Here is a 26,865-nt window from a genome sequence, read left to right as displayed (position 1 = left end):
ACATTTCCTGTCCTCCGGTGTTAGGTTCAGAGATAAGGTGTTGTGTGTCAGCTTCTGTGTTGGCATAAAGCTGAAGGCTCTGCTGTGGTGTGGAAATATATCCTTTAAAATTGTTTGTGTGTGTGTCTGTGTGTCTGTGCCTGCAGGCTTACAAGGCACACACACATATGCCTGGAGAGTGTTTCACAGTAACCACTCTTCTTATAGCCCTCCTGCTGGAAAAAAAGGGTATTTGGTGTCTGCTGAGCAAGGAAAAAGATGGGAAGTGAGGTCAGACAGGATAAAATAGGATATTAAAAACACATAAACCATGCTGTGTTGTTAAACGGTAGCAGCATGAAATATATTCTCTAGATTAGCATTTCTGCTCAAGCTCACATCAACCCCTCATCCCAATTACCAACCAGATTTGCAAGTGATTCCCTCTGTGCAGTGGCTGCTCCATCCACTGCTAAAGGAGTGGATGGCGATGAGCAGGGGCAGCCCAGAGCTAGCTGGGATGCCATGAACAGCCCTGTAAGCACCCTCTGCACACCCTGCCGTGCTGGATCCTGGGAGAAGAGAAGTTACATGTGCCATCAGCAAGCCTAGAGCCACAGGAGGCTCACAAAATGCTTCCTAGCTGCTATTCAAGGCAAGGGGCCAGGATACTGCCTCACCCCTTCTTCTGTCCTCAGATGTTTGACTCTTGCCTCCCACAAGAGACTGGTGGCAGAGATTACACTGTCCTGCTTTCCTGAGATAAACTTACTGGGAACTCTTGTGCTTAGTACACATACACATGGCGGGAGATTGCAGAAGAACCCAGCCAGCATCTCAGTGTGGATGTGGTTCCTAGCTGAGATGGGAGGATAGTCTAGCCCTGTCCTGAAGTGCTTGGAGTGAAAGCAGGCAATGCCTGCAGCCTTGGTCAGTGAGCTCTGGTGCTTTATGCTGGGGCAGAGAAAGGGTTGAAAATTATCCTCCCCTTGGGTATTTCCTCTTTCCCTCCCTTTTCTTTCCCACTATGGCTTTGCAGCCTAAAATAGAAACACATGTATCCAGTCCTTGTCCAGCCTATTAAAAAAATGGGCAGAAGAGGTGGATCTAACATCCATCTGGTAGTTATTGATTATGGCCATCTGGTAAGGCAGCAGCCTTTTCATACCATGTGGGATCATAAACTCCTGAAAAGCTGTCTCCATGTGGCAGGCTGCATGTGCACAGGAGAGGCAAAGGCAAGGGGCTGAGTGAGGCAGAGCTTGTCACCCCAGGCAGAGGTGCACCCTTCCTGTTCACACCACTGCTTGCACGTGATGTTCCCAGGTGGAGCTCAGTGTAAGGATGCATCAGGGGGTCAGCCTGTTTGGGGGCATCTTGTCACTTGTGCTGGAGCAGATCTAGGTCTGGAGGCAAGCTTGAAGCAGCTGGGGCCGGATAGTCTGAGGTGCTCATGGTTCTCGAAGTGCTGTGAGAGGCAGTCAGGCAGAAAGCTCCTGGCCCTCCTGCCTGGTAGGTGAGTCCATCCACCATGCTGTCCTGTGGTATATGAGCAGCTCACATGTCCCTGCTGGCCTCTGGTGCTTGCTCTGGTTGGAGGCTGGCCCTGACCAGAAAGTTTTTCCTTGGTTTTCCCTGCTGAGATTATTTTGACTGCTTATCTGGTGAGGATGTAACAGTGTGTGCAAATGTACATTTGTGCCTCCCTTCCCTTGCAGACATTTCAGGCCAATGAGGATGCCACAGAGGTGGTTCTCAACAAGATCCACAGCCCAGTGCTCACACGCTTCGTGCGCATCCGTCCCCAGACCTGGCACAACGGCATCGCCCTGAGGCTGGAGCTGTACGGCTGCCGCATCACTGGTGAGGGTCCTCTCCTCTCCCTGGCTTCAGTGCTCCTCTGTCCCTCCTTCAGCCTGTCCCAGGGGGCTGACCCTTGCCACTTCATGGCTGGTTGTGGTGGCAATGGTGACACTGACTAGCATGGAGGCATTCATCACAAGGGATGCGCTTGGAGGGACAGGACTGCAGCTCCTGGAGGGAGGGGGAAACGCCCTTTGGTGTTGGTTTAGTGTCCAGAGCTTAATGCTGGAGGGAGAACCATGAGCACTTCTCTTCAATGACCCTGACTGTTCATGGCCTTTCCTTCCCTGCAGATTCACCCTGCTCCAACCTGCTGGGAATGCTTTCTGGCCTCATTCCTGACTCACAGATCTCTGCCTCTTCCATCAGAGGCTATGACTGGTCTCCCAGCATGGCCCGCCTGGTGAGCAGCCGCTCGGGCTGGTTTCCCCGCGTGCCCCAGGCCCAGCCTGGGGAGGAGTGGCTGCAGGTGGACCTTGGTGTCCCCAAGAACATCAAAGGCGTCATTATCCAGGGGGCTCGTGGAGGGGACAGTGTGACCACCACTGAGTCCCGATCCTTTGTGAAGAAGTTTAAGGTGGCCTACAGCATGAATGGAAAGGACTGGGACTTCATACAGGACCCCAAAACAATGCAAGCCAAGGTAGGCACTGCCTGGAGCAGCTGCAAAACAGGATATTTTTCTCACTTCCTTCAGTCTGCCTGATGGGGTCTTGGGAAGTTGGCTGTCCTCTCCCACAGAGACCTTGGGAGCTTGGGGCTGTCACTATGAAATCCCAGGTTGTGTCTCTTGGTGCTACTCCAAACCTGTACTGGTGGCCATAAGTTCCACCTTTCCCCAGGGATAGCAATTTCTTTCCATTTTCTATTGTGGATCAGGCATGGACATCACCTGCTGCTTCTCCTAGCTCCTGCAGGTCAGAGTCCAAAAGATGGTGTGTTTTATTTTGTTTTGTGTAAAACAATTATGTTTTACATGAACTAAGTACATATTTTAAGGTGAAAATTTGTGGCTGTTGTGTGTGCACTTCTGAAAGAGGAAGATGAATCACAAATTCTCTTTTGGAAATTTTCTATATCTAAAGTCCCTTTGTCACACTGGTGTGACCCTGAAATTCCCCATATTTTTTCTTTATCATTGGAGTTCCCCATAATCTTTCTTCTTAGTGCTAGGGGATGGCTGGGGGCTTGAGGAACAAATAAATTCTCTGCTACTGCCTGTTCTGTTTTTATGCATACTCCTCTGCCTAAAATTTGGGTTTTAATTTTTCCTGATCCTTCAGATGAGGGCTGATGCTATCTATAGCCCTCTGTTTATTCCCCACAGACTTTAGTTTGTTCATGTAAGCTGAAAAACACCAGTACTTGGACTGTGAGGAAAACCAGCCATTTACACCATCCTAGAACATGCAGTAGCTTCTTTATTTACTAAGGACAAATCTGATCTCATTTATATGTCAATTTAGTGGATATTCCCTAGGCTTCCCCTGCATGGCTTGGATCAGAATCTAACCCCTGGATTCTGAGCAGAGGCCAGGAGAGATTGTGCAAGTTTCTCAGAAACAGCCTGGCTGGTCCCCTTGAAACCGAGAAGGAACCGCCCAATTTCTGCTCAGCCGGGCTCAGTGGCCTGGGGTCACTCAGACTGTGGCCACATTCTGCCAGACCCAAAATATCAAGTCTGGTTGAGAGCATGTGAAATGCTCACAATGCACACATCTCTTGCCTTTTCTCTCTCTCTCTTTCTCTCTGTAGCTTTTTGAAGGCAACATTCACTACGACATCCCTGAAGTCCGGAGGTTTGACCCTGTTCCTGCCCAGTACATCCGAGTGCACCCGGAGAGGTGGTCCCCAGCGGGAATAGGAATGCGCCTGGAGGTGCTGGGCTGTGACTGGACAGGTAGGAACCCCTACCCCTCTGCCCGCTGCCTGCTCTGGGGCCAGGCACTACACCAGCAAGGAGCAAACTTCAGGTTATTTCCTGCTGTCCTGCCTCGGCCATGCTGTGGCAGGGAGGCTGCAGCCATGAAGGCAGTGCCTGTATGGTGGCTTGGCCCCACCTTTTATTTCCACCTTGAAAAGAACTGGCCTGGATGCAGGATGCAGCAGCAATGTTTGGACTCCAAGTTTTCACACAGGGCCCCAAGCAGAATTTGTCCTCAGCTCCTTTCAGATCTTTTACCTGGACATTGTGCAGTCTTTCACAGCCTCTTATGTTAGAGGACATTTGGGCTTTTTAGTCCAAATAATAAGACAAAAAGTAGGAGGAGAAGCAGAGTTGCAGTGACCAATACTTCGTATATTGAGCTGCCACAACAAGGCTTTGCTGTAAAAACAACAGTCCCTCTCTCACTGAACCCAACGTGGAAGCCTTTTTGCAGACAAGGTTGGGAAGTTAACACTACATCCCTAGGACCCAGGAAACTTGGTCACTTTTACCCACCTGTTTTTCACACGTAGTATGCCTTTCAGCCACCATTTTTAATACAGAGATGAAAACTAACTTCACACACTTACTGGGATCAGTAGAGGTTGTGCCTCTGACCCTCTGAGGTTTAGTGGTGATTGATTTCTCCACAGTTTCAGCCCCAAAAGCAAAAAATGTACCCAAAGGGTCATTTGGTCTGATGCTAACTTTGCAGTGCCAGCGGCTAGTTATCCTCTTTTTTAATCTTTGATTTTTAATAATCTGCTTACATATGAATCTGGAGTCCAGATGTCAGTGATAAAGAGGTATGATTTCCATTTTATAAACACATCTGTAGAAAGCAATTTTTGTAAGAATTCCCATTCTAGGAAGCTTGAAAGACACAGATCTTTTTTTACCCTCTTGGGCAATCTTTAGTAGCATTTCCTCCTGTGACGTGCTGCAAGATGCATTGCAAACACTTAACAGCAAATCACACAACATCTACACACTATTAATAATGATGATTTTTCACATTTGAAGTCAATAGTAAATATCCCTCTGGACTGGCAATCCATTGTAAATTATCTAAACTTTAAATCGGATTAGATCTTAATTTAAATTTTACGACATCTTAGGATGTTGTGGGAGAAGCAGGTGGGAGAAGCAGGAGCCGAGGATTTGTGCAGACATGGTCAGGCAGCTCCCACATTGCTGCTTCCTGCAGCTCCCAGGAGTCTCCACTGCCAGATCTCTGCAGACTGCTGCTGGATGGTGCATCACAGCACTGCATTGCTGCCATAAGGGGAGTCAGTCACACAGGACCTCCAGCCATGTGCATGCCAGCCCTTCCATGTACTCCTCCAGCTTAGCGAGTGAGGGGTTTGTCATCTTTATTGCCTTGTGCTATTTTTGGCCCAAATTTTCTTTTACATGTGTGTCCATGCTCATTTTCAATATCAGTAGCAACAGCACATGTTTTCTCCAGGCAAGGTGCTTTATGGTCATTTCCCAGCCTGGGTAATAATTAGCACATTGTAATGTTTAAAACTCAACTGCCAGGTCATAAATATCCCTAGCTTTATTAATCTACAGGCATTCAGCTTTGTAATCAGAGCAGGGCTTGTAATCTTGTGGATTCACCATGTTATAAAAAGCATTTATATCCCTGATGCAACCTGGAGAGCAGAGATAGCCCATGGCATTATCTGCATGCATAATCCAGGCTGGCTACATGCAGCAGGCTTGACAATCCCCAGAAAGGGCCCTCCTTTGCTGTGAGGACGCAGGCATGTTACAAAAGTGGCTGTGAAAACCCAGGCAATTGCACTTGCTTGGAAACAAGATTAAGAAATGGATTAAAACAAGATGACTAAAAATATTTTCAAGAGAGGGTCTAAGCTCATGTTCATCCTGCCCAAGTGTTTCTACTTCTTATCAGCAGCAAGCATCTTAATTACTGAGTTAAACACGTAACAGCCGCAACTGGACTCACAAACTAGCTGGCTACTAACTCAAAAATTGGGAAGCAGGCAGTCAGCAATTGGCTTCTTTCAAAGACCTGCCAAAATTTTTCCTCTGAAGAGTGGAGAATGATGAATGTTCACTAGCAGCTGGGTTTCTATCCTTTGAAGTTCCAAACATCTGGTTTCAATTGCTCAGTGACTTTGCATTTTGATTAGCAGTTACCACCAGTTGAACAGGCACTTGCAGGGCCAGGGAGGAGTAAGAAAGCGAGCAAGCAAGACCTCTCTTTTTCACTTTCCATTTCACACATGACGCTGTCCTGCCTGTTATTTTCATTATCTCTTGTAACCATCGTGTTGCAGCTCTACCGTGGTAACTGATTTTTCAAGATATATTTCTGCGGCTAGTCCAGGGCAATGCAACACTGTTGATTTACATCCGCTCAGCATCTGTGTCCCATATGGGACTTGCTTTCAAGGTCCTTCCACACTGTCACATTTCAGCTATAAATCTTGATATACAGGAACAACAACCTAAAAAAATGTACCCGCTCTAAATAAGTTCCAGCTTTCGATATGTTGCTTTCACCTGCTGCTTTTTTTTTTTTTTCTTTTTTATGACATTTTTCTGTGGCTGGCTGCTTGCAATTTGCTTCTTGGTTGCATTTGGAGTTTTATGGGGTTGTAACAAATTTGAACTTACAAATTAAAAGACTTTGAGGCTATTTGGTATTTTATCCTGAACAAAAGACAGCCATTGGGGGGGAAAAAAACCCCAAAAAAACCCAGAGAGTTTATGTACAACATGTTTAATAACAGGAAAATAAAAGGGCATAAAGGAGCCTATGGAAAATATTCAATGTATTTAGCCATTTCCTCCTGCTTCTGGCTTTATTAAATGATATCCTGAAGGGTGCCGACAAAGAAACGCAATCACACATAACTGAGCAAAGCTGCCTCTTTCTAAAAGTGGAAAGAATCAAGTCTGCTGTACTCCACTTAATGCACCCATAAAAGGAGAGTTTGCTGGAACCTAATGTCATTTACTGTTGATGTTAATATCCTTCCCTTTCTTGCTTAAATTTCCCCTGACACCTGCTTGGAGGTTGTTACACATGGGCCACGTTAGAGAAAGGGAAATTGGACAGAGACCCTTTGAAAGCGTAGTCAGGAGCCTGGAGTGTGAAACCAGATGCTTTCTGCAATGAGCCAGAGCTCACTAGGGGATCCTCTGGGTCCGTTTGCGGTTACATCATTTGTGGGTTTGAGTGACTTGTTTTATAAATTGGCACAATTGCTGGGAATGTTGTGTGTGTTTTTTCAATGTGTCGTATGGCTTTATGAAAGAAAAAGATGTTCTGCCTGTGATCTCACTTATCCAGTAATGACAGCTAAGTGGATTTCCAACTACCCATGTAGATTGTAGATTAAAAAATTAAGAGAAAAAGTAGTGTGCATGTCTAGAGAAGAGGCTTGTTCAGTGGGAACTCCAAATCCATAGAACTCCCATATGGAAAGACAGTTCACTTGAAGTTCAAACCATGCTGACATTTGTAGCATGTGGAAATTTCATGGCATACTTGTTCTATCTCTTCCTGCCATTATAAAAACATGAAGAAAAATATTTTTGCCTTGTTTCTACTACCTGGGCTTCTTGTTCTGTCTGTTGCAAACAGCTTCTCTACTCCGTTTTTTTCAGATGTCAGGCCCACTGCAGAGACACTGGTGCCCACTTTGAAGAGTGAAGAGACCACCACTCCCTACCCAACTGATGCAGAAGCAACAGACTGTGGTGACAACTGTGGAGAAGAGGAGGGTATGTATCAGAGCAGCACATCTCTATCTCAATAACTGATGGGTTAAGAGCTAGGAAAATACTCTTATCTTCCCATTAGCTCCAATACATGGGGCTGATTCCTGGAAAGCTTAGAGTAATATTGTTAGTGATGGGCCAGGATTAAAAAAAAAAAAAAAGAAACCAACCCATAAACAAATCTGCCAAAATCTGATAAGTTCTATCAAGGAAGGATGGAAGAGCAAGAGATAGCAGCTAATTCAGTCCCTGGCGTACAAGAGATGAAGAGCTGGTCTCCCAGCTTCCTTACATGACCTGAAGAAACTCATTTAGTGCCCTGTTTGGAACCATCTCCATTCCAGATCACCTCTTGGCTGTAAATCATAAACTCAGAAGGTGATTCAGACTGCCTGGTATGCAGGGCTCCTTTTGCAGAAGTCACAACTGTGGAAGTAAATCACAACATGTATTGAAGACTGATGTCCCGAACACTTATCTGCTTAAGGATCACCTTCCCTAATATCAGCAGCTTAAAATTTAGGAGGACAGTCTGGGCTCCTTGTGTGGGCACTAGAGAGAGGGGAACACTAACTCAATGCAGAATTTCATCTACCCAGTCTTAGATGGCTGTCAGACATACCTGAAATGGTTTGGTAACTGTAGCACTTGGCTACTTCTTCTGAGGGTGGAAGAAGCTGAATGTTAGCTTAGACTCCATGCTGTGCTTTTTAAGGTTCAGTGCTGGGGGAGGGCTAATCTTCTCTGCCTCAAATCCCTATCTGTAAAAGCAGACATCAAATTCTTCTGCTTCTTGCAAGGGGGATGTGAGCATCTAAAGGTTGTGAAATGTCCAGATGAAGAGGAGAGGGCTTGACAGAGCTGTGCAAGGTTAGTTGTACGGTGCAATGTTCAGGAAACGCATTCCCCTGGGTGCAACAGCAGAGCCTGGGCCTCAGCACTGGACAATGTACACGAGGACTTCAAGAATCTCACAAGGAAAAACTATCCTCTGAGATATCTCCTAGGACTTCTGTCACTTCAGCTTTCAGTCCCAGATTAAAAAAAAAATCATGGATTTTAAAATAAATAAATTTATAAAAGAATATTAATTGGCTTTTTCACACCTCCCATGGGGATTCTGCTGTACTTTAGTTCTAGAAATGTAAGTTGCAGAAGTAGCTCAAAGGGCCTGATTCTCATTGCTTTGCCTTGGTGGTAAGCCTGTGCAACCCTGCAACCATTGAGGCACTTGGGAAAGTGATGGAGGGAAATTTAGGCCAGTAACAGTCTCTGCAAGAACACAATTCCCGGGTGCAATCCAGGGCAAGAGAGCAAGCAGAGTATGCTGTGGAGCGTGGAACCAGCCTCCCTGTCAGCTTCCCTCAGATTTAGCAACAATTTTCATTCTCATACTCCATAAAACAATGAGTGTGTTTCTCTGGACAATCAGATTTATGACAGCCAAACAGAAACAATGCTGCTCTCCAGGGTATGAGATTAGATTGGAATAAAAGGATCCATGATCTACATTGTTTTGTTTTGGAGTGGGAGCATGTAAAAAAAGCCCACTGCCCCTTGCAGTGAAGTTCTGCTGATGCCTATCACTTGAGTCACTCACCCCCTTCTGGCTATGGCTCACTCTGTGGGCACTGTGATTTAAAACTTCCTCTTTGCTCAGGAAAATCCTGGCCTATAATTAGGCTCAGACATGCATGTCCGCTGAGTGCCTGGTACGGACTCAGCCCATTTCTGCAGCCTCCCTGCACGTGACTGATTCCCTCCGCCGAAGGAGCCAGCAGCTGCCTCAGTGCCACATGCAGCCCCTGGCATGTGCCCGCCTGCCCACAGCCTGCAGAAAAGCTCTCCAGAGCTTTCAAAGCTGTTGTCACAGGGGAATTAACTCTGCTCCTGTTTCAAGATGGAAAGTTAAAGGACTCGCCCAACGACCATGTGGTGAGTCCATAGCAGAGCTAGAAATAGAGGCTGGCTTCTTTCACTCAGAATCCAAAAGCTTGAGCTCATGGTGGCCCCACATTTTCCCTGGTAACATTTCCACGAGAAGGTAGGAAGCAGTGAGTGACAGCTCTCCAGGATGACAGACAGCTCCCGTCTGGTGCAAGTGGCTGGGTCTGTCACTCAGGAGCTGGGTTTCTGGAGTACTTGAGATTCTCCTTTTGGAGCCAGGCAGGAACTTCTGAGCATGGGGCACTCAGGAAGGACTCTTCACTGACATTTAAAAAGGCATTTAATTTTTACCACTCTAGGGGAGGAAGAGAAGGTGCTGATTAGAGTCTGGAAACATTTGGTTCTTGCTTTTATATTTGCTTAGTTTGGTGGATTAGCCACAGGACGTGGTGTGAACATTTTGATGATGCAGAACTTAAGGCTGATCCTTGGAGCTAAGGAAATGTGAGATAGGTTAAAAGCATCAGTGTGAGTGAGATTTCATGCTTTCTTCAGTTTTGATGGCTTGCCAGCTATTTTAGTTTTGGGTTGTTTTTTAATAGCAACCCTTCATGGGTAAATAATTTTTTAATCTGACTTTATTTTGCTTCTATTTCTTTTTGTAAGATTTTCAACTCCCTGCGAACTTCAACTGCAACTTTGATCTTCCTGAAGACCTTTGTGGTTGGTCACACGACTTGGCAACTGGCTATACGTGGTCTTTTCAGCCTTCAGGCACCTGGATTGGCAACTCTGAACAAACCTCTGACACTGTGCCTGGTAAGATGATTAATACCAACCAAAGCAGGGAAGAGAGTGCTGATGGGTCTTTGTCCATGTGAACAGATGAATGATGATTGCACAGCTATCATGAGTTGCAGGGGCTATGCAGAGCTGAACTTCTTTTATGGAAACTTTCAGATGCTTTACTGTATGGTTCATGACTTATTTATAGGACTGTGACCACTGGCAGTGAATTATACTAACTGTCCTCTTGAGATGGACTTGAATCAGACACTGGGCTTTGAATCCTGTGGGACTGTGAAGGCTAGCCCAGGCTTTGTTCCACATCCTGATCCAAATGTCCTCTGTAGGATCCAGTGCTTTTTCCCCAGAGTGCATTTCTTCCTCTCCCATATGTTACTCAGATTGCCTATACTCTTCAGCTACTCTGCACTCTGGGCTTGCAGAGGCTGGATTTCGGTCTCCTCCAAGTGAAGGATGAGCTAAGCCCTAAGAGTGCTGGAAATGCCAGCTTCTTGCTGTTTGACTTTTGCTCTTTTTCTCTTCGTGCTTTGGAAGCAGAAGATTTGCATGAGTGTGACAGAGCCTAATTTATGGAGGACCTCACTGAGATGTGCTGGCATGGCTTGCAAGGGAGCCTGCCTCTGGCAATGTGGTTGATAGATCAAGTTCTTCAGCTTCACATCTTGGAACTCACGCCAGGACTAGTGTGCTTTCCTTATCCCTCATTGACTTTGTGGCATGGCTGGCACGAAGATCATTTGCCAATTTCCTTATAACAGTAGGCTGTGTCACTGTAGCACCGCTTCACTCTCAGTCATTGCTTGTGAAAGTCAAGGCTCCTGCAGGCGAGCTGGCTGCTCTTACCTGTCCTGGGCTCTGCCCTGATGCCTGGTGATTCCAGTGTCTGTGAGTCCCGTTCCCGTGAGTGTCTGTGAGTCCCTCCTCGCCCTCCCCTGGGTAAGGTTGAGTCTCAGAATGCAAACATGCAGGCGAACCTGTTAGCCACCTGGCAGAGTCGCTGGCCAGATTGGCAGTGCCGCCAGCCAGTTGGAAAGCCGTGCAGCCAACACCTGGTAGGCAGTGCTAAAGAGGAAAATATGTATTCCAGAAACATATGGGAAGAGGAGAATCTGCTACATCTCCACACACAAATCACCCCCACACAAATGCACACATCATTTCTCTTTCAGCTCCTGAGGTGCTTAGCTCTTTTCTAAGAGACACGGTAATGCTGTAAGTGCAGCCCATATGGACATTTGAAAAATTCTTTGGCGTGACATAGGGATACAGTGTCTGCTAGGGAGAAAAATATTTTCATATTTCAAGTGTTTATCTCTTCAGCATTTGAGTGCTTCAGAAGATTAATATCTGGAGCTCAGTGGAGCCTCAGGCAACAGGAGAGAACACTTACAGCCAGCCCCAGACTTAATAACCCTCCCCATCTCATTCACTGTAATAATGTTTAATTAATATAAGTCTCCTGCAAGTAGGATAAAAATTACTTATTTTTATAACTCAGACTCAATTTTTCATTTCATTTCCTCTCCCCTGAGTCTCTCTACAATTAGTTGGCCATAGTTTCTTAGAAGATCCTGTTGTAGCCCAGGAGAGGCTGGTACTGCCTTAGACAGCAGCATGCAGTCCTTGTTTTTCTTCTGCTCTTTCTTCTTTTTCTCAGTTATGAGTCGCACAGTTTCACAGCTGGAGCTGGGGAATGTCGTCCTGCTGAGTTCAGTGGTCTGTTTTTGTGCCAGTGTGGAGAGCTCTCCCTTAGGGTGCTGTGCAGTCAGGCACTGAAGCACTGAGGGGGAGCAGGCAGGAGCTCCAGCACTGCCCTGCAACTCACGGGCTGTGTGGGCAGGGGAGGGGGAGGAGGGGGTGGCTCCAGGGGGCTGGAGTGACTTACCCATAGCAGCGGGGGAAGCCAGCAGCAAACACCAACACAGGCTGAGGGGTCAGCACTGGCACTGCCATGGATCTGCCTCCTGTCTGGTTCAGGCAAGGGTGTGCCATCCTGGCATCTGTGGGCATCTGCTGCCTTGCCCCCACAGGCCTGCAGAGGAGCTGGAATTCAAAGGCGTCACTGCTATGCCTCACTTGGGTCCTGCTCTCAGAAATGAAGAAGACATGATACAAAAAGAAGCAACTATTTGCTTTTTTTCTCCCCAAGGAGATTTTAAGGGCAACTGGAGAAACATGAAAAAGAGGCAGTGCCAGCTCCTTGGTGGGGACAGAATCAAAGCATTGTTTGGTTCACACTCCCCTATTCTTCCCCTGCCCTTCCCTCATGCTCCCTCCAGCACTTTGTTTCTAGTTAGAAAATTCACGCTCAGACTCCAGGGAGCAAGGAATGAAAAGCTGTTTTTCAGGGTGGTCTTTGCTTGTGAATTCCCCACCCTGGGGTGAGCAATTGGGTGAAGGAGAGCAGCTGTGCTTGGTTAGAGGCAGGGCAAAAGTTAAGGAGAAGTCAAGGCTTCTGGAGCCCAATTTGCTCTGATTTAAAGGTGCTGGCCCAGGCTAGAGGCCATGGCTGCTCCACAGTAGCAAGAAACTGTGCTGTGCCTTTAAGAGCTATGTGGAATGTGGTTTAACTTCTTTTGAAAATGGCAAAACAAAAATTAAAATTAAAAAGGAAAAAATAATAATGAAGGGAAGAGCCCTGGCTCAGTCTGCATAAGAGAGAGGAAAGGAAATGACCATGGTGAAATATCCTCTGTGAGGCACTTGATTAGAAAAGTCTGCTGAGAGACAGGCCTGAATTCCTCAGATATCTCCCAATTTCATTTTATGCGCTGCATGCAATTCCTCCTTGTCTTTGGCACGGAGAACTTCTCAAGACTGACAAGACACCCACTGCTCTCATTCCACTATTTTTATTTCCAAGATACTCTTTCAGGCAGCTCTGCATTTCTTTTTTTAGCCCTGTGTTCCTTGGGCTCTTCGCACCATGGATTAACTCCACGTCCTCTCCTGCAGGCTCCCATTACACGTCTGGGGACCTCATTGGTGAAAGTGGACCCAAAGTGCCCAGCTCAGCAGAAGCCCAGCATGGTTCCAACTGCTACCTGCCCTTCGCAAGCCTAGAAAATACCATTGGCTCCCTTTTCCATGCCCCCATAAGAGATTGTCAGGATTTTTCCCTCTATGGACTTTCAGATGCTTCCCATATGTAGAAAGATTCCCCTTAGCTGCACCTAGCAAGCTTCACGGAGCAACAAGTTCGGGTTTCAATGAGATTTCATCCCTCCTCCTGCTGCACGCAATGGCAGCATGCCATTGGTGTCAAGATAAAGGTCTTAAGACCTGAAAATAAATCTGGGTTAATAACCTGGGCACCTCAACTTTTCACCATCTTTGAATTTCACTGGGGTCTTGATCCTGAAGGGTCTAAGGATCCTGGGTTGTATCCTTAGCCGGTCGATGTGATTGTATTGCTCTCCGTGATGCTACACTAACAAGCCAGAACTGAAGAGATGAAATCTCCGTGTTTTGCCCATTTTTTCCCCCTTCTCTTTTCTTGCAGTGCTTAAGCAAATACCTTATGGTTCTAGAAGAGAACTGTGGGATCTGCAGCTTTACCATGTATTGCTTCTCCTTTGGGTGAGCACAGCGTCAGGGTCATCATGAGCCCCATGTTGTTCGGCTGCTGGCAGCTGTACGTGTGCACAGAAAAGGAAGCACTTTTAACCTTGCAGCACTCCTGACCACACAGCTCTTGGGCTGGGCTGCAAAAACCCACTGAGAGCTTCTCTTGTGGGCCATGGCCTTGCTGGCTTGGAGGGTCAGGAATGCTGCTCACTTGGGTTGCAGGCACTACAGGGAAAGGTTTATTTGTTTCAAAGTGTTTTCAGCAGAGGAGTGTTTATAGTGCTCTGAAGTTTCGTAAGAGCTTATTTTTTAAGAGAAACAAATGTTAAGCTGTTTTTAAGCTGATGGTGACCCCTTACCATTCCTGTGTTTTCCCCATGGGATCTTTAAAAGGGAAAGTTTCATATTTTTCTTGCAATCTATGAGAACTGCTGTCAGAAGGCCTTGATTCTACTGTGTCCAAAGTAGCAGAAAGGTTTTCATGGTGTTAACAGGGCAGGGCTGAACTGAAGTGGATCTGCACTTACTCTCATGAGAGTCTCAGGGTTTGTGCCTCGGGGACACAGTTTGACCCCAAGGGTCAATTCTGTGTCCTTTGAAGTAGGAAGGAGTTTTACATGTGGGGTGGTATGAAAGTCAAGCATTTCTATGCAATGAGTGAGCAGCTGCACACTGTGGGAAGGAGACCATATATCCATCTCTGTCTCTCTTCGCTCCCTCATGTGTGGTGCAGATTGCCTCTCAGCAAAGCTGTACGTGTCTCTCCTGACTCTCATTTGCACAGTGAGGACAGCAAATGTTAGAAAGCCTTCATGCCCTGGCTGCCCACAGCATGGCAGAGCTGGGACACCCCAGCACCCCAGTCACGAGGTTTGCTGGGCGTCAGCTGCTCTGTGTGAGTTCCCTGGCTGCAGGCTAGGGCCAGGCTCTGGCTGTCCATGTGCCCATACTGTCATGCATGATAGAAGGAGGTATGGCCGTGGTCTGTTCCAGCAAAGCTCCTGCTTGCTTGGGCTGGGCTGGAGGCAGAGGAAAAGAAACCATTTCTCTGGGGCTCACTGCTTGCCTCAGTCACTTTTTGGACCCAAACACCAGTGACATTCCTGCTTAAAAAAGCAGGCTGGAATGCTCTCTGCAAAGCAAGACACCATCTCTCAAACCTTAGCTGTGCACCACCCCATGGCTTCGCAGCAGTGGGTCACAGAGCAGGGCTGGGGAAAGCAAGAGTGTGTGCAGCCTGTGCAGTGCAGCCCCAGCCTGCTCAGCTCTGCACTTGTGCAGGCACAGATGCTGGGCTGGTGGGGCTGTGCACACCTTTCATGCAGGGGCAGGCAGGGTGCCCACCACGCTGCCAAAGGACAAGTTTTGGTGGCTGGCAGCTCACGTAGCATAAATGTCGGGCTCTAATTGGCATTTGATTTGTCAGGGACACCGTGCCCTCCCTGCACTCCCTGGGGAAGGTAACAGGACTCACAGTTGCACTGTGCTGTTGAGGGCAGGAGGCTTAATTGAGAGGATGTAATGGGGGGTCCATTAGAAGGGCTCCAGAGAGCAGGCTGAGAGCCTGGTTCTGGGTAAGTGTGGGATTTTATGCCTTTTGATGGGCTGATTTAGAGACTGAAATTGCAAGGACTTGGCAGGCTAATTAACACATAATCAAAATTGAGGGGATTTTCCAGTAGATGCAGTGATCTAGTTAATATAAATATTAGTTTTATGGAGGATTGACTTCCCATCCTAAATGAAAGTCTGTCATTGAGGAGAGGCCTGTCATGAAATTATAGTGGCAGCCTTTTGAGGTGAATTTGCATGATTTGCCAAAAAATTTAAAAATGTGATAACTATCCAATTTCAATCTGCATATTCATGCAGCTGCCATTCCCTTGCTACCAGACCACCCTGCAGTCATGAGAGCATCCGAGCTGATCTGCTCCCCGGGAGTGGCAAGAGCTGATGCAGCTTCCACCTCACATGCCCCAGAAGAACAGTAGGATCATGCCTCACTGGGATGTCCACTTGGCCATGACACAGTGTGGTTGGGGTGGTGTTTGGGGCTGTGCAAGCAGCAGACAGTGCCCACAGCAGTGTGGTCACCTCTGGGATTTGACAGACAAGAGGTGGCTGCAGCTGGGCTGCTGTGCTGCCAGCTAAAGCACACCATGCAGCAAAGGAGAGTGCAGCGACCTTTGGAGGGATGTAAGTGAGGGCACTTCATGTGGTTCCTCCACAGGAGCAGCAGCTGTAACTCAACAATATCCAGTAAGGGGGAAATGCAGAGGGAGTATGAAATCTCAATAATTGCTTGTGTACATGCTGCCCGACATGTTTTGCTGGAACACCTCCAGATGTGCTGCTGAGATCCATGAGGGAAGGTGCTTTCCTTGAGAGAGGGTGTGAGATGTGCAGGACCCAAGACAAGGCAGCCTGACCTTGCAGAGGGGGTGCTGCTATGGCTTGTGCTTGCAGTCTGACCCAAACTGTGAGGCTTCATCCCCCATTGCCCCTAATGTCCTCTCAGATGGCTTCCTAGCAGGAGGGGGCAGGTGTGCCAAGAGAAAACCACGTTGCCCAGATGGTTGGTTTGCAGAGCCCAGCTGGTGATTTATCCAGGACTCACTGCCATGCACACAGGAGGGGCTCTGCCATCATCTGGCTGGGGTGGTTTCATGTTCACATTACTGCCTCCCTTACATCCAGATGATCCCATAAATTGTCCATGAGATTTATTCCATAGCATCAGTTGCAAAACAGGTAAAATGCCTGAGTGGGTTTTCCTGCCTTTTTTGAGCCGGTGCTTTGAACTAGCAGTGCCAGTTCTGTGGAGGATGTAGCTATCGTATTAGGAACAGAGACTGCAAAGCAAAGTTCTGGGAAAGAGATTAAAATGCATTTCTGATCCTGGAAGAATTGATCAGCTCATCATTACAAAGCTCCCTTCAAGTGTTTTAACAGGGGAAATCAGCCTTTCAGATGCTTTCTGTGCCAAAGGCTTCCATTTACTCTATCAAACAGAGTGACTACTGGAACCACCAGGCTTCCACATGCTGTTCCAACAATTACCTCCATAGTGCCCTTATTCAGTCAGTCTCAGCAAATTTGTAGGGCTTTTCCAAAGGTCCAACTAGCCATTAGAGTGATCCAGCCATTTCATCTTCAAATGACATAGAAAGTCATGCCTGCCTGCACTTGGCTTTCCACCCAGAAACTGGTACTGGTACCAGGAGCAAGAGTGCACGGTGCCCAAACCCACTGCTATTTGCAGGGGAGCAACTGGAATCACCACCCAAGGACTGAGCCTCCTTGGGACTGACAGTAGGTCCTGGAGAGATCTCTGGGCCCCAGCAAGAGCTGGGCAGGGAGCACAGGAGATGGAGGGTTCCCAAGTTTCTGAAAGATCCTGTGTTGCTGAAGGGAGCATTAGTTTTGGCTGCAGTTTAAGAGTTTGATAGGAATGGGAACAAACAGAAGGTCAGTGTCAATCCTGGCAGGAGGGATGTGACTCAGGCACACAGGCTCTTCTGCTGAAGTGGGAAGGTAGCCACACTGGATACCACTGGCTTTTGGGGTGAGGATAATGGGAGGTGTCCAGCTGCACAATTAGAATAGTCAGTCCCCTCTAGTCAGCTCTGGGCTATGGGCAGATCCAAGGATGGCTCAAAACCCTGCACTCAGTCAGGCTGCTTAGGTACTGGCACCAAAGGTTGGTCCTGAACTTTGAGGATATGGATTTGATCATTCTTGAACCTGGATAGTGCTTTTATTTAAGATTTGCCTGTGAGACCATTTCAGCTGTGTGATAAGTGTATGACTGCAGTCTGATTTGCTCCCTTGTTTGTTGCTGCTGTTCTTTTCTTGTTGCTGCTTTTTTATTTGAAGAGGCTTGTAGTGAATTACAAAAAGAGGTTTTTAATTCAGGAGACCTTGATGACTTATTATGCCTTATCACTCCTTAGGCATGGAGTACAGCTTGTTCTTTTTTTTAATTCCTCCACTTGTTTATCTCCCACATCTTCTCCTCCACTACTAGCACTCTGAGGTAAATCACAAGAACAGTCCTCCATTAGAAAACGGCATGGTACTTTTTCAAGTGATTCACTCAAGCAGGAGTGGGCAAACACTCTTTCATCTTTTTTTTCTGCTACTGTTTGTTGGCATAAAGTGCCAAGTGGCACAGGGACATTTCACAGGTGCTGGAAAATTTTGCTAAAATGTTGCTGTTTCTTTATGTGGCCAGTTGGGAACAGATTTGTCCTTCATACAGCAAAATCAGTAAAAGTTCACAGGAGTGGATATGCTTTTGAAGTACTTTGATCACACATGGTAGGAGAAGAATGATGGCAAATATTCCTGTTATCTTGTCCTAAATTTATTTTAGAAGGCTGCCTAGCTCACAGTGGTTGGTTTCTGCTCTCTGGCACTGACAATCTTGCAGCAGGGCCAGCACTGTAGATAGATCTCCCTTGGGCTGTGATGTCACTTGACTGCTGAGCAGCAGTGATGTCATCTGCTTTTTTCTGTTGGGACCTATCTTTCCATGGATTCCAAGTTCAGGTCTCTCTGGTTTAAGTTTTGGAGGTGTTTTGAGCACACTCTGCAAACATTCTGAGTACAGACACTGCTCTTGCCACTGCTGTGGGCACTGAAGCCACAGGGGGAGCAGGGCAGGCAGGGCCAAGCTGCTGCTCAGAGCTTGGCCCATCAGGCACAGCAGGCTAAGATGTGGGGGAAGGAGCTAACAAACCCTTCGGTGTAGTTCTGGGGCAGAGATAACCCTCTTGTGCCTGGGCTGGCACATGCTGGCGTGAAGCACCAGTGGCACTTGCCCACTGTGTAGCAAAAGAAAGTGTGCACATCCCTCTGTTGGGCAAAATGCAAACTCTAGAAGTATTTGTAGCTGGCCTATCTGGGTCACCTTGCTCTGCAGCTGAGTGACCCAAGGGATTCCATCCTGACATTGGTCATGATGGAGAGACAGGTAAAGATCACTTCAGCTACACAGTGGGCTTTCAGTCTGTGCTAAGGGACTTCAGACATCTAAGCTGCAAATGGGAAACTCCTTGAGGAGGCTTTTCATCAGAGAGGGCTGGAAACCACTGATTCCAGCTACAGTCGGGTGTGCCTCGGGATTTGTATCCATGTGCTTTTGCTGCTATTGGTATTCAGATCAAATATCTCCAGTTCCAGCCTGAGCCTTGAACTTCTCCTGGGATATCAAGTGTATCAAATCTCTCCTCCCTGAGGACTAACAAAAAATGTGGCACACTTTAAATGTAATATTAGAGCAAGTGAATCCTCTGTTGTATGTATTTCAGCTACCTTTAAGTTGCAACCATCCAGTTGTCACCTATGCACGCTTCACACATTGGGTCCATGTCCTTCCTCTATGCTGTGCTTTAGAGGCTGTTTTGCTGCATTACAGAAAAACTGAGAGCCAGAGTTTCATTTTTTTGTGCTTATCCTCAAAACAAGATGAGTTTTCAGCACTGGCATTTAGAAAAACCCACCTCAGGCTTGTTCACTGAGGAAGCTCCCAGTAGAATAAACACACATACCCCCTGCCAATGCAATTATCATGGCATCACTTCCTCTGACAATAACTTGCTCCAGCTTTTTAACTTCTTCTAATTATGTCAGTCTTTTTCTTAAACACTTTCTGTTGTTGGTGTCCTACCCAGGGAGAGGGTGGTGCCTGGTGAGGGAGTGTGCAACTCAATGCCCTGCCTGGGCTGCACAGGGCACAGCAGTGGCTCAGCTGGATGAGCACACAAAGGGTGCTGGTGTGAGACCCCACTTTTGCAGGCATGGGGCTGCACTGCCGTGCAGCACTGCCAAAGCCACTTGGCAGTAAGTGAGACACTCGTTGCCAGTGGCTGCAGAAAACAATGGAATGGTGTTTTTCTCTCTGAACAGATGTCAAGAATTACCTGCAACTGCAAAGCAGCGGAAGGCGGGAAGGCCAGCGAGCCCGGCTCATCAGTCCCACTATCTATTTGCCCCAGAGCGCTGTCTGCATGGTTTTCCAGTACCAGGCTTGGGGCAGCAATGGGGTGATGCTGCGGGTCTGGCGGGAAGCCAGCCAGGAGCACAAGGCACTGTGGGTCATCACAGAGGACCAAGGGGAGGAGTGGAGGGAAGGCCGCATCATTTTGCCAAGCTACGACATGGAGTACCGGGTAAGAAGTTTGCAGAAGGTGTGCTGGACTAGGTAGACTTCTCCAGCATCTTGATCTCAGTGTTTCAGAGCCCAGGCCCATTCATCATTGGGAAATGTGGCTGTTTTCATTGTGTTTCTCAAGTTACCATAGTAACTAAACTACACTGTTTGTTATTCTGAGAGTGCCTGTCTTCTGCACAGACTTGGGCCTTTGTTCAGCCTGTTGCCTTTAATATTCCTCAGATCTCCCAAATATTCTCCTTTTTTCTTTTTTTCCTTTATTTTGTTTTGTGCATTTCTTCCCCCTCCAAGTGAAGGTCATCAGATAGTCTGACCAGAGGCAGATGTGCAGCTCCAGGGAGCAAATGCAGCAGCCAGGAGAAGTGGGAAGCTGGGAGGGAACACAGTCAGCTCTTAAGGGTGGGCAGCAAACAGCCATTCTCCAGCCTCAGCTGCAAGTGTTGACATAGCAGAAGGAAGAGGGAATGCAGGCTCATTTGTGAATCCTCTTCTCTGATGTTTTAGCCTAGATCAGAGGGCTCGGTGCTGGGCTGTAGGATCATGGCCCTGTCCCACTCTCAGAGATCAATGGAAGAGAAGGGATGAGCTGGAGGGAGGAAGGGAGCTGTGCTGCTTTGCCACGGCCACCTGAGCCCCTCTGGCATAGCTGTACCAGCATCCCATGGAGAGGCTGCTGCTTCCAGGAGTGTCTTTGGCACGGTTGTCCCTCCCGGGCAGCGTGCCATTTGCCAGGGAGACAGTGCTACTGTTGTCACTTGTTAATGAGCATCAGCACAGCATCCAGCACCCTCCAAGGCAGAGGAAATGTGGACTCCCAGGCTTGAGGCAGCAATTTAGTGACCACCCTGGTGGGGAGCCTTGCTCCAGCCAGCTCCCAGCCCTGAGCCTGACCCAGGGAGCTGCTGCTGTCAGGCCACTGACCCCTCCAAACTGCTGCCTCCCGCATGGGTTGATGGCCCGAGCTTGGGACCCACAGCCCAGACATTCCATTGCTGTGCAGTCAGATACCCAGCCCTTCAGGGAGGTGTCCTTGAAGGCAGGCATGGATCCCAGGCACCTTAAATGAAAGAGGTCACCTAATATTGGGAGAGGAGGTTTGTGAGGTACGTAGCCCTAGGAAATCATTTGGACCCTTGGAATCCTAGTATCACTAGGGTTGGAAAAGGCCACCAGGATCATCAAGTCCAATCATTAAACCCAGCATTATCATGTGCAGCACTAAACTATATCCACAAGTGCCACATCCACATGCCTTCTGAACACTTCCAGGGATGGTGATTCCAGCACTTCACTTGGCAGCCTATTCCAATGCCTTCAGAGTAGGCAGGGGGATATAAAGCTAAAGCTTTGCACTGGAGCTGTCTGACTTGTTTGCTTGTATGGGTTTGGCTTTTCAATAAAATACCAGAAAACACAATATGCCTACAGATAAGAATGATGGGCACTGGCTGACTACTTTTTGTGCTAAACGTGAATATACCAGCATGTGTATAATGGCGTCATTATGTAAATATTGCAAGTGTCTCCACTCAGCAGTTCTTAGAGCTAACAACTCTACTTATTTTTGTAAATATATTTTGCCTGTGATTAAGTAGGAATAAGCTGACCCTTCTCCTCTGACATTTCAATACTTCTTATGTAATGTTGATGGGAACAGCACTTTACAGTTAATGTAGCTGTGCATTTTGTGTCCTTCCCTTCCTTTTTGTGATCATAGCTCAGTTAATACCATGGGCCAAAGCTGCTGCTGCAGTAACTCAGAGTTATGCCACTGTGCAAGGGCTAGGGGGGTTCACTGAGTCTTTATTCCTTATGAGAGGCATTTAACTGAAAAAATTGCAAGCCAAGAGCTGCCAGGCCAGGCAAAGATGTCTCTGTTGAACCTGTCCAGGCACAGCAGCTTTCCCTGGGAAAGGGCTGGCAGAGGCAGAGCAAGAAAGCAGGACTAGTGTCAGGTGATCCACAGGTCTGTTGGGAAAGCCTGGAGCAATTTCCCACCCTTTCCTCTGGGAGCAGCAGCCACTCTCCGTAGGTGGCTCTAAGCTGGGAAGAGCCCAACTTAGCGCTGACATTTCTGTTGTGATTTCCCACAGATCGTGTTTGAGGGATTCATCCGCAACGGCCACTCGGGAGAGCTGGCCCTGGATGACATCCGGCTGGGCACCGACATCCCGCTGGAGAACTGTATGGGTACGTGCTGCATCCCGCCCGGGGGCAGGCAGGGACGGAGGGGGCGGCTCAGGCTGCAGAGCCTTGGCTTGCACGCTGTCAGTGGGCCACACCTCCCCTGGCCGGGTTAGCAGCAGCTTCTGGATCTCCGCTGGCACTTTGATTGCCCATGAAAGAAAGGAGGGCGACTCAGCCTCTGGGGGACAGGGCTCTGCCTGCGTTGGTGTGAGGAGAAGGAAGCACATGTCTCTGCCACGCAAAGCTGAAAGAGCAGCTGAGGGTTACTGAGGACTATTCTGTGTGATAAGGACATACACTAAATTTAAAAGGAAAGTGCTGAACAAAAGAAGCCTGCTGTCAGTCAGTATTACACACTTAGAGGGGCCAACGAGTTCAAAAGGAGTCTTCTCTAATAAGAAAAAAAAAAAAAAAAACTGCAGAGAGGTTTTACAGCAATGTTAACAGAATAACAAAGGAAATTTTTGCCCTAGAATTCACCATTTCCCAAACCAGGCCAAAAGCCAGGTAAAAAAAGAAAGGACTTGGGGAAAAAAAAAGGAGCAAAAAAGTGTGTTTCAGCAGTTTGCAGGTGGAGCCATTGCCTGCACTTTTCCTCTAGCATATCCATGCAATCACACTGATGGCTCTGGCTGTACACACCACATCCTGCTTGGGTGTGTATTTAGAGGTATCCCAGCTGAGCATGGGACCAGCAGTATCTAAATAGTGGGATCTGTGCTGAGACCTGCCCAGAGCAGTGAGGTCCTGCTCTAGTGCACGTCCTGGGAGAAGCATGTTTCACTAGGAACTCTGACCCATCCTGTAGCAATGGAAAAAGCGGGGAAGAGCCTGTCTCCCTTTTGGGCTTTGAAAGGCCCCATTCAGTGAAGCTGCTCTCCTCAGCCCACCAAGGGATGATCCTAGTGCCTCCTAACCCAAACAGGACAAACACTCTGTCCCAAGGGGTGTTTCTCAGGGGAGGAAGCACCAGACAAACCATGCTTGGGAAGAGCTGCTTACATTGCTTGCCCCCTATGCGGGCAGGTGAGGGTAAAGATGGTGCAGAAACCAGCACCGATAATAAAACAGAGGACTAGGAGTGCCCCAGAGAGGCTCTTAAGCACCGTCAGTCCCCGTTTCTTTGATGCTTTGAACTCTGCTGGTCTCCCATCTGTCAAAGGAGCTAATACTTCAGATGTCAAATTCCCGGTATTTAAGGCTTGACAGTGGTGTTTTAATCTCTTGCCTTCTATGGCATTAAAGAGAAGCAAGACCCATGATTAACACTAATAGTATTTCCTATCTAACTTCTTTGGAGCTCAGCAATTCACCTAGCTCCAGTCTTATTTTATCTTGGGCCTCATGAACCTAAAGCTTAATGTTTCAAAATCAAAAGCATTAATAAATTATGACGCTTCAAGCATTTTCAGCCCAAAAAACACACCTAACTGCTACACAAAATTATTTTTACCCTGTCTAGGAAGTTGAATGTGGATCTTAAAACCCATAAGGATTGTTTCAGATCATTTCCAGCAAAGGGTTCCCACTGCAAACTTTAACATAACTTAGGGGTCATTTCCAGTTTCACCAAAATAATTATGAAATGGTAGCAATACCATGCTGCTCTCTTTCTTTCAGAGCCATGAGAATAGCTGACTCCAGCACAGGCTACTGTTTTTGCAAATATAATCCTTGGAAGTAATCTGATTCCTTTTTAGCATGAAAGAATGCTAATAAGTCACAATAATTTTTTCCTTTGACAAATGTGTCATTCGCATTTTGAACCCAAATGATGATTTCATAGAACTCAGTAGAGCCAGAGTCTGCTTCTGTGACTCACAGGCATAATGCAGAAGTAATCTAAAAATAATCAGAAGTCTATTACTTCTGCAAGAAAGTAATCAGTAGTAAGTACCGATTATTGCTTTTCAGATCCAGTAATTTGTAATAGATTACATCTTCAAAGTATCTTGAAAGAAGGAAAACTATCACTTGCCTTTGTTTCTTGTCACTGTGAGATAGAGAGGAGCAGGGCATCACTGCCCAGAATTCACACAGTTCCCGTGTGAGAAACAGTGCCAGAGCTGAGCCAGAAACCAAAACCACTTTTGGAAATTTAGGGGGTTGCAGGGTTTCATCACTGGGCCAGGTGAGGCTTTGTCATTGGATGACTCAGGCCAGCCAGGCTGAATACAAATGACCCTCAATCTCAGACATATTTTCCTCTGAAGTGTGTTTGAGTCAAAGCTTTTTGTGTCAGTTTGGTCCCCAGCTGGGGCCAGGTTTCTCACACTGCTGGCTGAGGTTGACTGGCTCCCTGTGCTGTTCCCAGCGAGTGGCTCCTGTGGGAGCCTGCTTCACTCAGCTGCTACAAATCAATGGGGAGGTGAACTGGGGGCTTGGTGTGTAATACTCCCCTCTCTAACATGAGCTTTTGTTTTTCCTCTGCAGAACCCATCACAGCTTTCCCAGGTGAGAACTCCTACTTTCCAGGTAAAACTGCACTCCTCTCGGTGGTTTTGTTCTGCTGGCATGGGCTTTTACATCGAAGGAAAGCAATGTGTGTGCTTGTACAAACAGCAAATGTTCTGAGCACTGAAATGGCGTGTACTAAACCTCCCCCACCACAGCAGCAGGAGATGGCATCCTCTGACTTCTGCTAGGTGACAGAAAACAGGCAAGCAGGCAAGTCCCCCGTCTTGGGACTGAGTAGTTTTAGGAAACCTGCCATCATGAGAAGCACTTAGCTCCTGAAGAGCAGCTAAGCCTGGGAAGGCTGAAGAGTAGAGTAGTTTTCAACTGACTTAAATTGAAAAAAGAGTAGCTAGTTAAGTGAAATCTGGTGGCAGTAATTCACATTGTTGTGAGGGAAGGTGGTTCTCTAGTTCTCAGAAGCTCTGGCAGTGGCATGTTCAGTGCTGGCAAAGGAGGGTGGGGTAAGTCTGGTTGGAAGGGGAAGGGAGTTGGGAGGTATAAGTGAGAGAGCAAACTGCTGTCAGAAGCTCTGAAGGTGACAGTGAATAAAAGGAAAACAAGGTGAAAATGGTACATTTAACAGCTTAATACTAGCCTGGAGAACAGAAACCAACACTTCTCTGATCAAACCTGCAGGGTAGGAGAAAAGGTGAGGAACTCCAAGGAACTGCCTCTCTCTTTTCGGGGGGTGCTGTTTGTCTTGCTCTGGGGTGGGAAGAACTATCTACTTTTGCAGACATCAGTTTAGTCTGAAGGGTTTACATGTTTTTTAAATTTGGATTTTGTTTTCCTGCCTACCTCTTCAGGAATATGTCTGGGGGTTGTGTTGTGATGAAGAGCAAACTTGGAGCTCCCCTTAATTTTGAGAGTTGTTTTGTCAATTGAATCAACATGCCCTTTGCTTTCACTGGGACATGATGTCTGTACTGTGCTGGTGAATTGTAAGATATGGCTGGACTGCATCCTAGAAGCAGCTGCATTTCCATGTGGGCAGAGCTGTCTCTCCTGGGTGTGTGCATTGGGAGAGATGGCAAAGTAGGCGCCGAGACTGAAGGGACATGCACGACTGTCCCCAGGGATTCAGGCTGTGAAGTGTTACCAACGTGAGGGACAAGTGCAGGGTCTAACACCATGTTTTACAGTCACACCCATACTGTAACAACTAGGAATTCAGTTCTGCTTGTTTATAGGCTTGTTTATCTGATATTCAGGCTTGTGGTGCTACTGAAAAGCTGCTGTGATATTCTCAGGTGGCAGTTAAAGCCTCACTACCATTCATGACTTCCACCATTGCTCTGTATTCTCTTAGGCCTGGTCTGGTATCTATTTTACAAACACCATCCTTGTCTTTTGAGACTTGTTACAGTGTGAACCTCTCTCTGGGTCCTCACATTCTATTCTAAAGCCTATCCTAAAGTCCTGCTGATTCGCATTGCTTGTCTTCCCCTTTGCCCCTGCCCTGCTGCCCGAGCGCCTCCACTTCCCCATCATATTCCCCAGGGCACACTGGCTGGGGAGAAACAGTGAGGTACCCGAGCACTACAGGCAGATGCTGTTACAGACACACCTCTCCTTCCCCCTGGAACTTGCCAGCTTGTTCCAACAGCTTCTGCCCATTCCTGGCTCCCTCAAGGACATCCTAGCATTGGTTGTAACAGGGCAGCAATTGCAATTGCAGCAAAAGGTTGAAAAGGTTCCCCTGGATGACAGGCAGGAATAGATGGCACAGAGGGATGCACTGACCTGGGGAAAAGTGAAGTGCAGAGGGAAAAGATGGAGAAGTGGAGACTGGAGACAATTACATGATAATTAAAATGAGGGAGAGACAGACATGCCCAACAGAAGGGGAGGGTAAAATGACGGAAAGAAGTCCCTGGCTGGAGAAGAAAATGGAGCTGGAGAGAAAAAACTATGCATGTATTACTGAGATGTTCTATAGCCCCCACTCCTGCAATTACATGATGAGCTAAAAAAGTCAGATGCCATTAAATATAATAGCAAATCCTTCCTCTCCTGGCCTGGAAGCAAAGCTGAAAATATGCACCTTACAGGCTCCAGGATCACAAAGCAAATAATAAGAAGAGAATTTGTGTAGGTGGAAGATGTTTCACCTATTAGGTCGGGATCTTACAGGACCAAGAAAGTGTGCTTCAACTGTACTGCATTTGAGCATTGATGTGTTCCACCCTCAAAGAAAGGGTACAACAAGTGTCTGGAAGAAAGGAATTAGATAAATACCAGGTGAAAAATAAGAGAT

General features: G+C 47.2%; 1 protein-coding gene across 6 annotated transcripts in view; it reads left to right on the top strand.

Moving 5' to 3' along the window:
• The window catches only part of NRP2 (neuropilin 2), an 88,519-nt gene that overhangs the window by 43,456 nt on the left and 18,198 nt on the right, over window positions 1-26,865 (top strand). For 3 of the 6 annotated variants that reach the window (XM_005484146.3, XM_005484145.3, XM_005484147.4), the window contains exons 8-15: window positions 1,698-1,842; window positions 2,136-2,485; window positions 3,598-3,742; window positions 7,415-7,531; window positions 10,082-10,234; window positions 19,700-19,962; window positions 22,058-22,154; window positions 24,585-24,605. In XM_005484146.3, coding sequence (XP_005484203.2) covers window positions 1,698-1,842; window positions 2,136-2,485; window positions 3,598-3,742; window positions 7,415-7,531; window positions 10,082-10,234; window positions 19,700-19,962; window positions 22,058-22,154; window positions 24,585-24,605 — 1,291 coding nt within the window. Of the gene's footprint in view, window positions 1-1,697; window positions 1,843-2,135; window positions 2,486-3,597; window positions 3,743-7,414; window positions 7,532-10,081; window positions 10,235-19,699; window positions 19,963-22,057; window positions 22,155-24,584; window positions 24,627-26,865 lie in introns of all 6 variants that reach the window. The other 3 variants (XM_026791638.2, XM_026791637.2, XM_014265062.3) reach the window with 1 other exon arrangement.

This window comes from Zonotrichia albicollis, chromosome 10 (genome assembly GCF_047830755.1).
Source record: "Zonotrichia albicollis isolate bZonAlb1 chromosome 10, bZonAlb1.hap1, whole genome shotgun sequence".
NCBI lineage: Eukaryota > Metazoa > Chordata > Aves > Passeriformes > Passerellidae > Zonotrichia > Zonotrichia albicollis.
The sequence above is the reverse complement of the archived record's forward strand: the minus strand, read 5'-3'. Positions and strand labels throughout refer to the sequence as shown.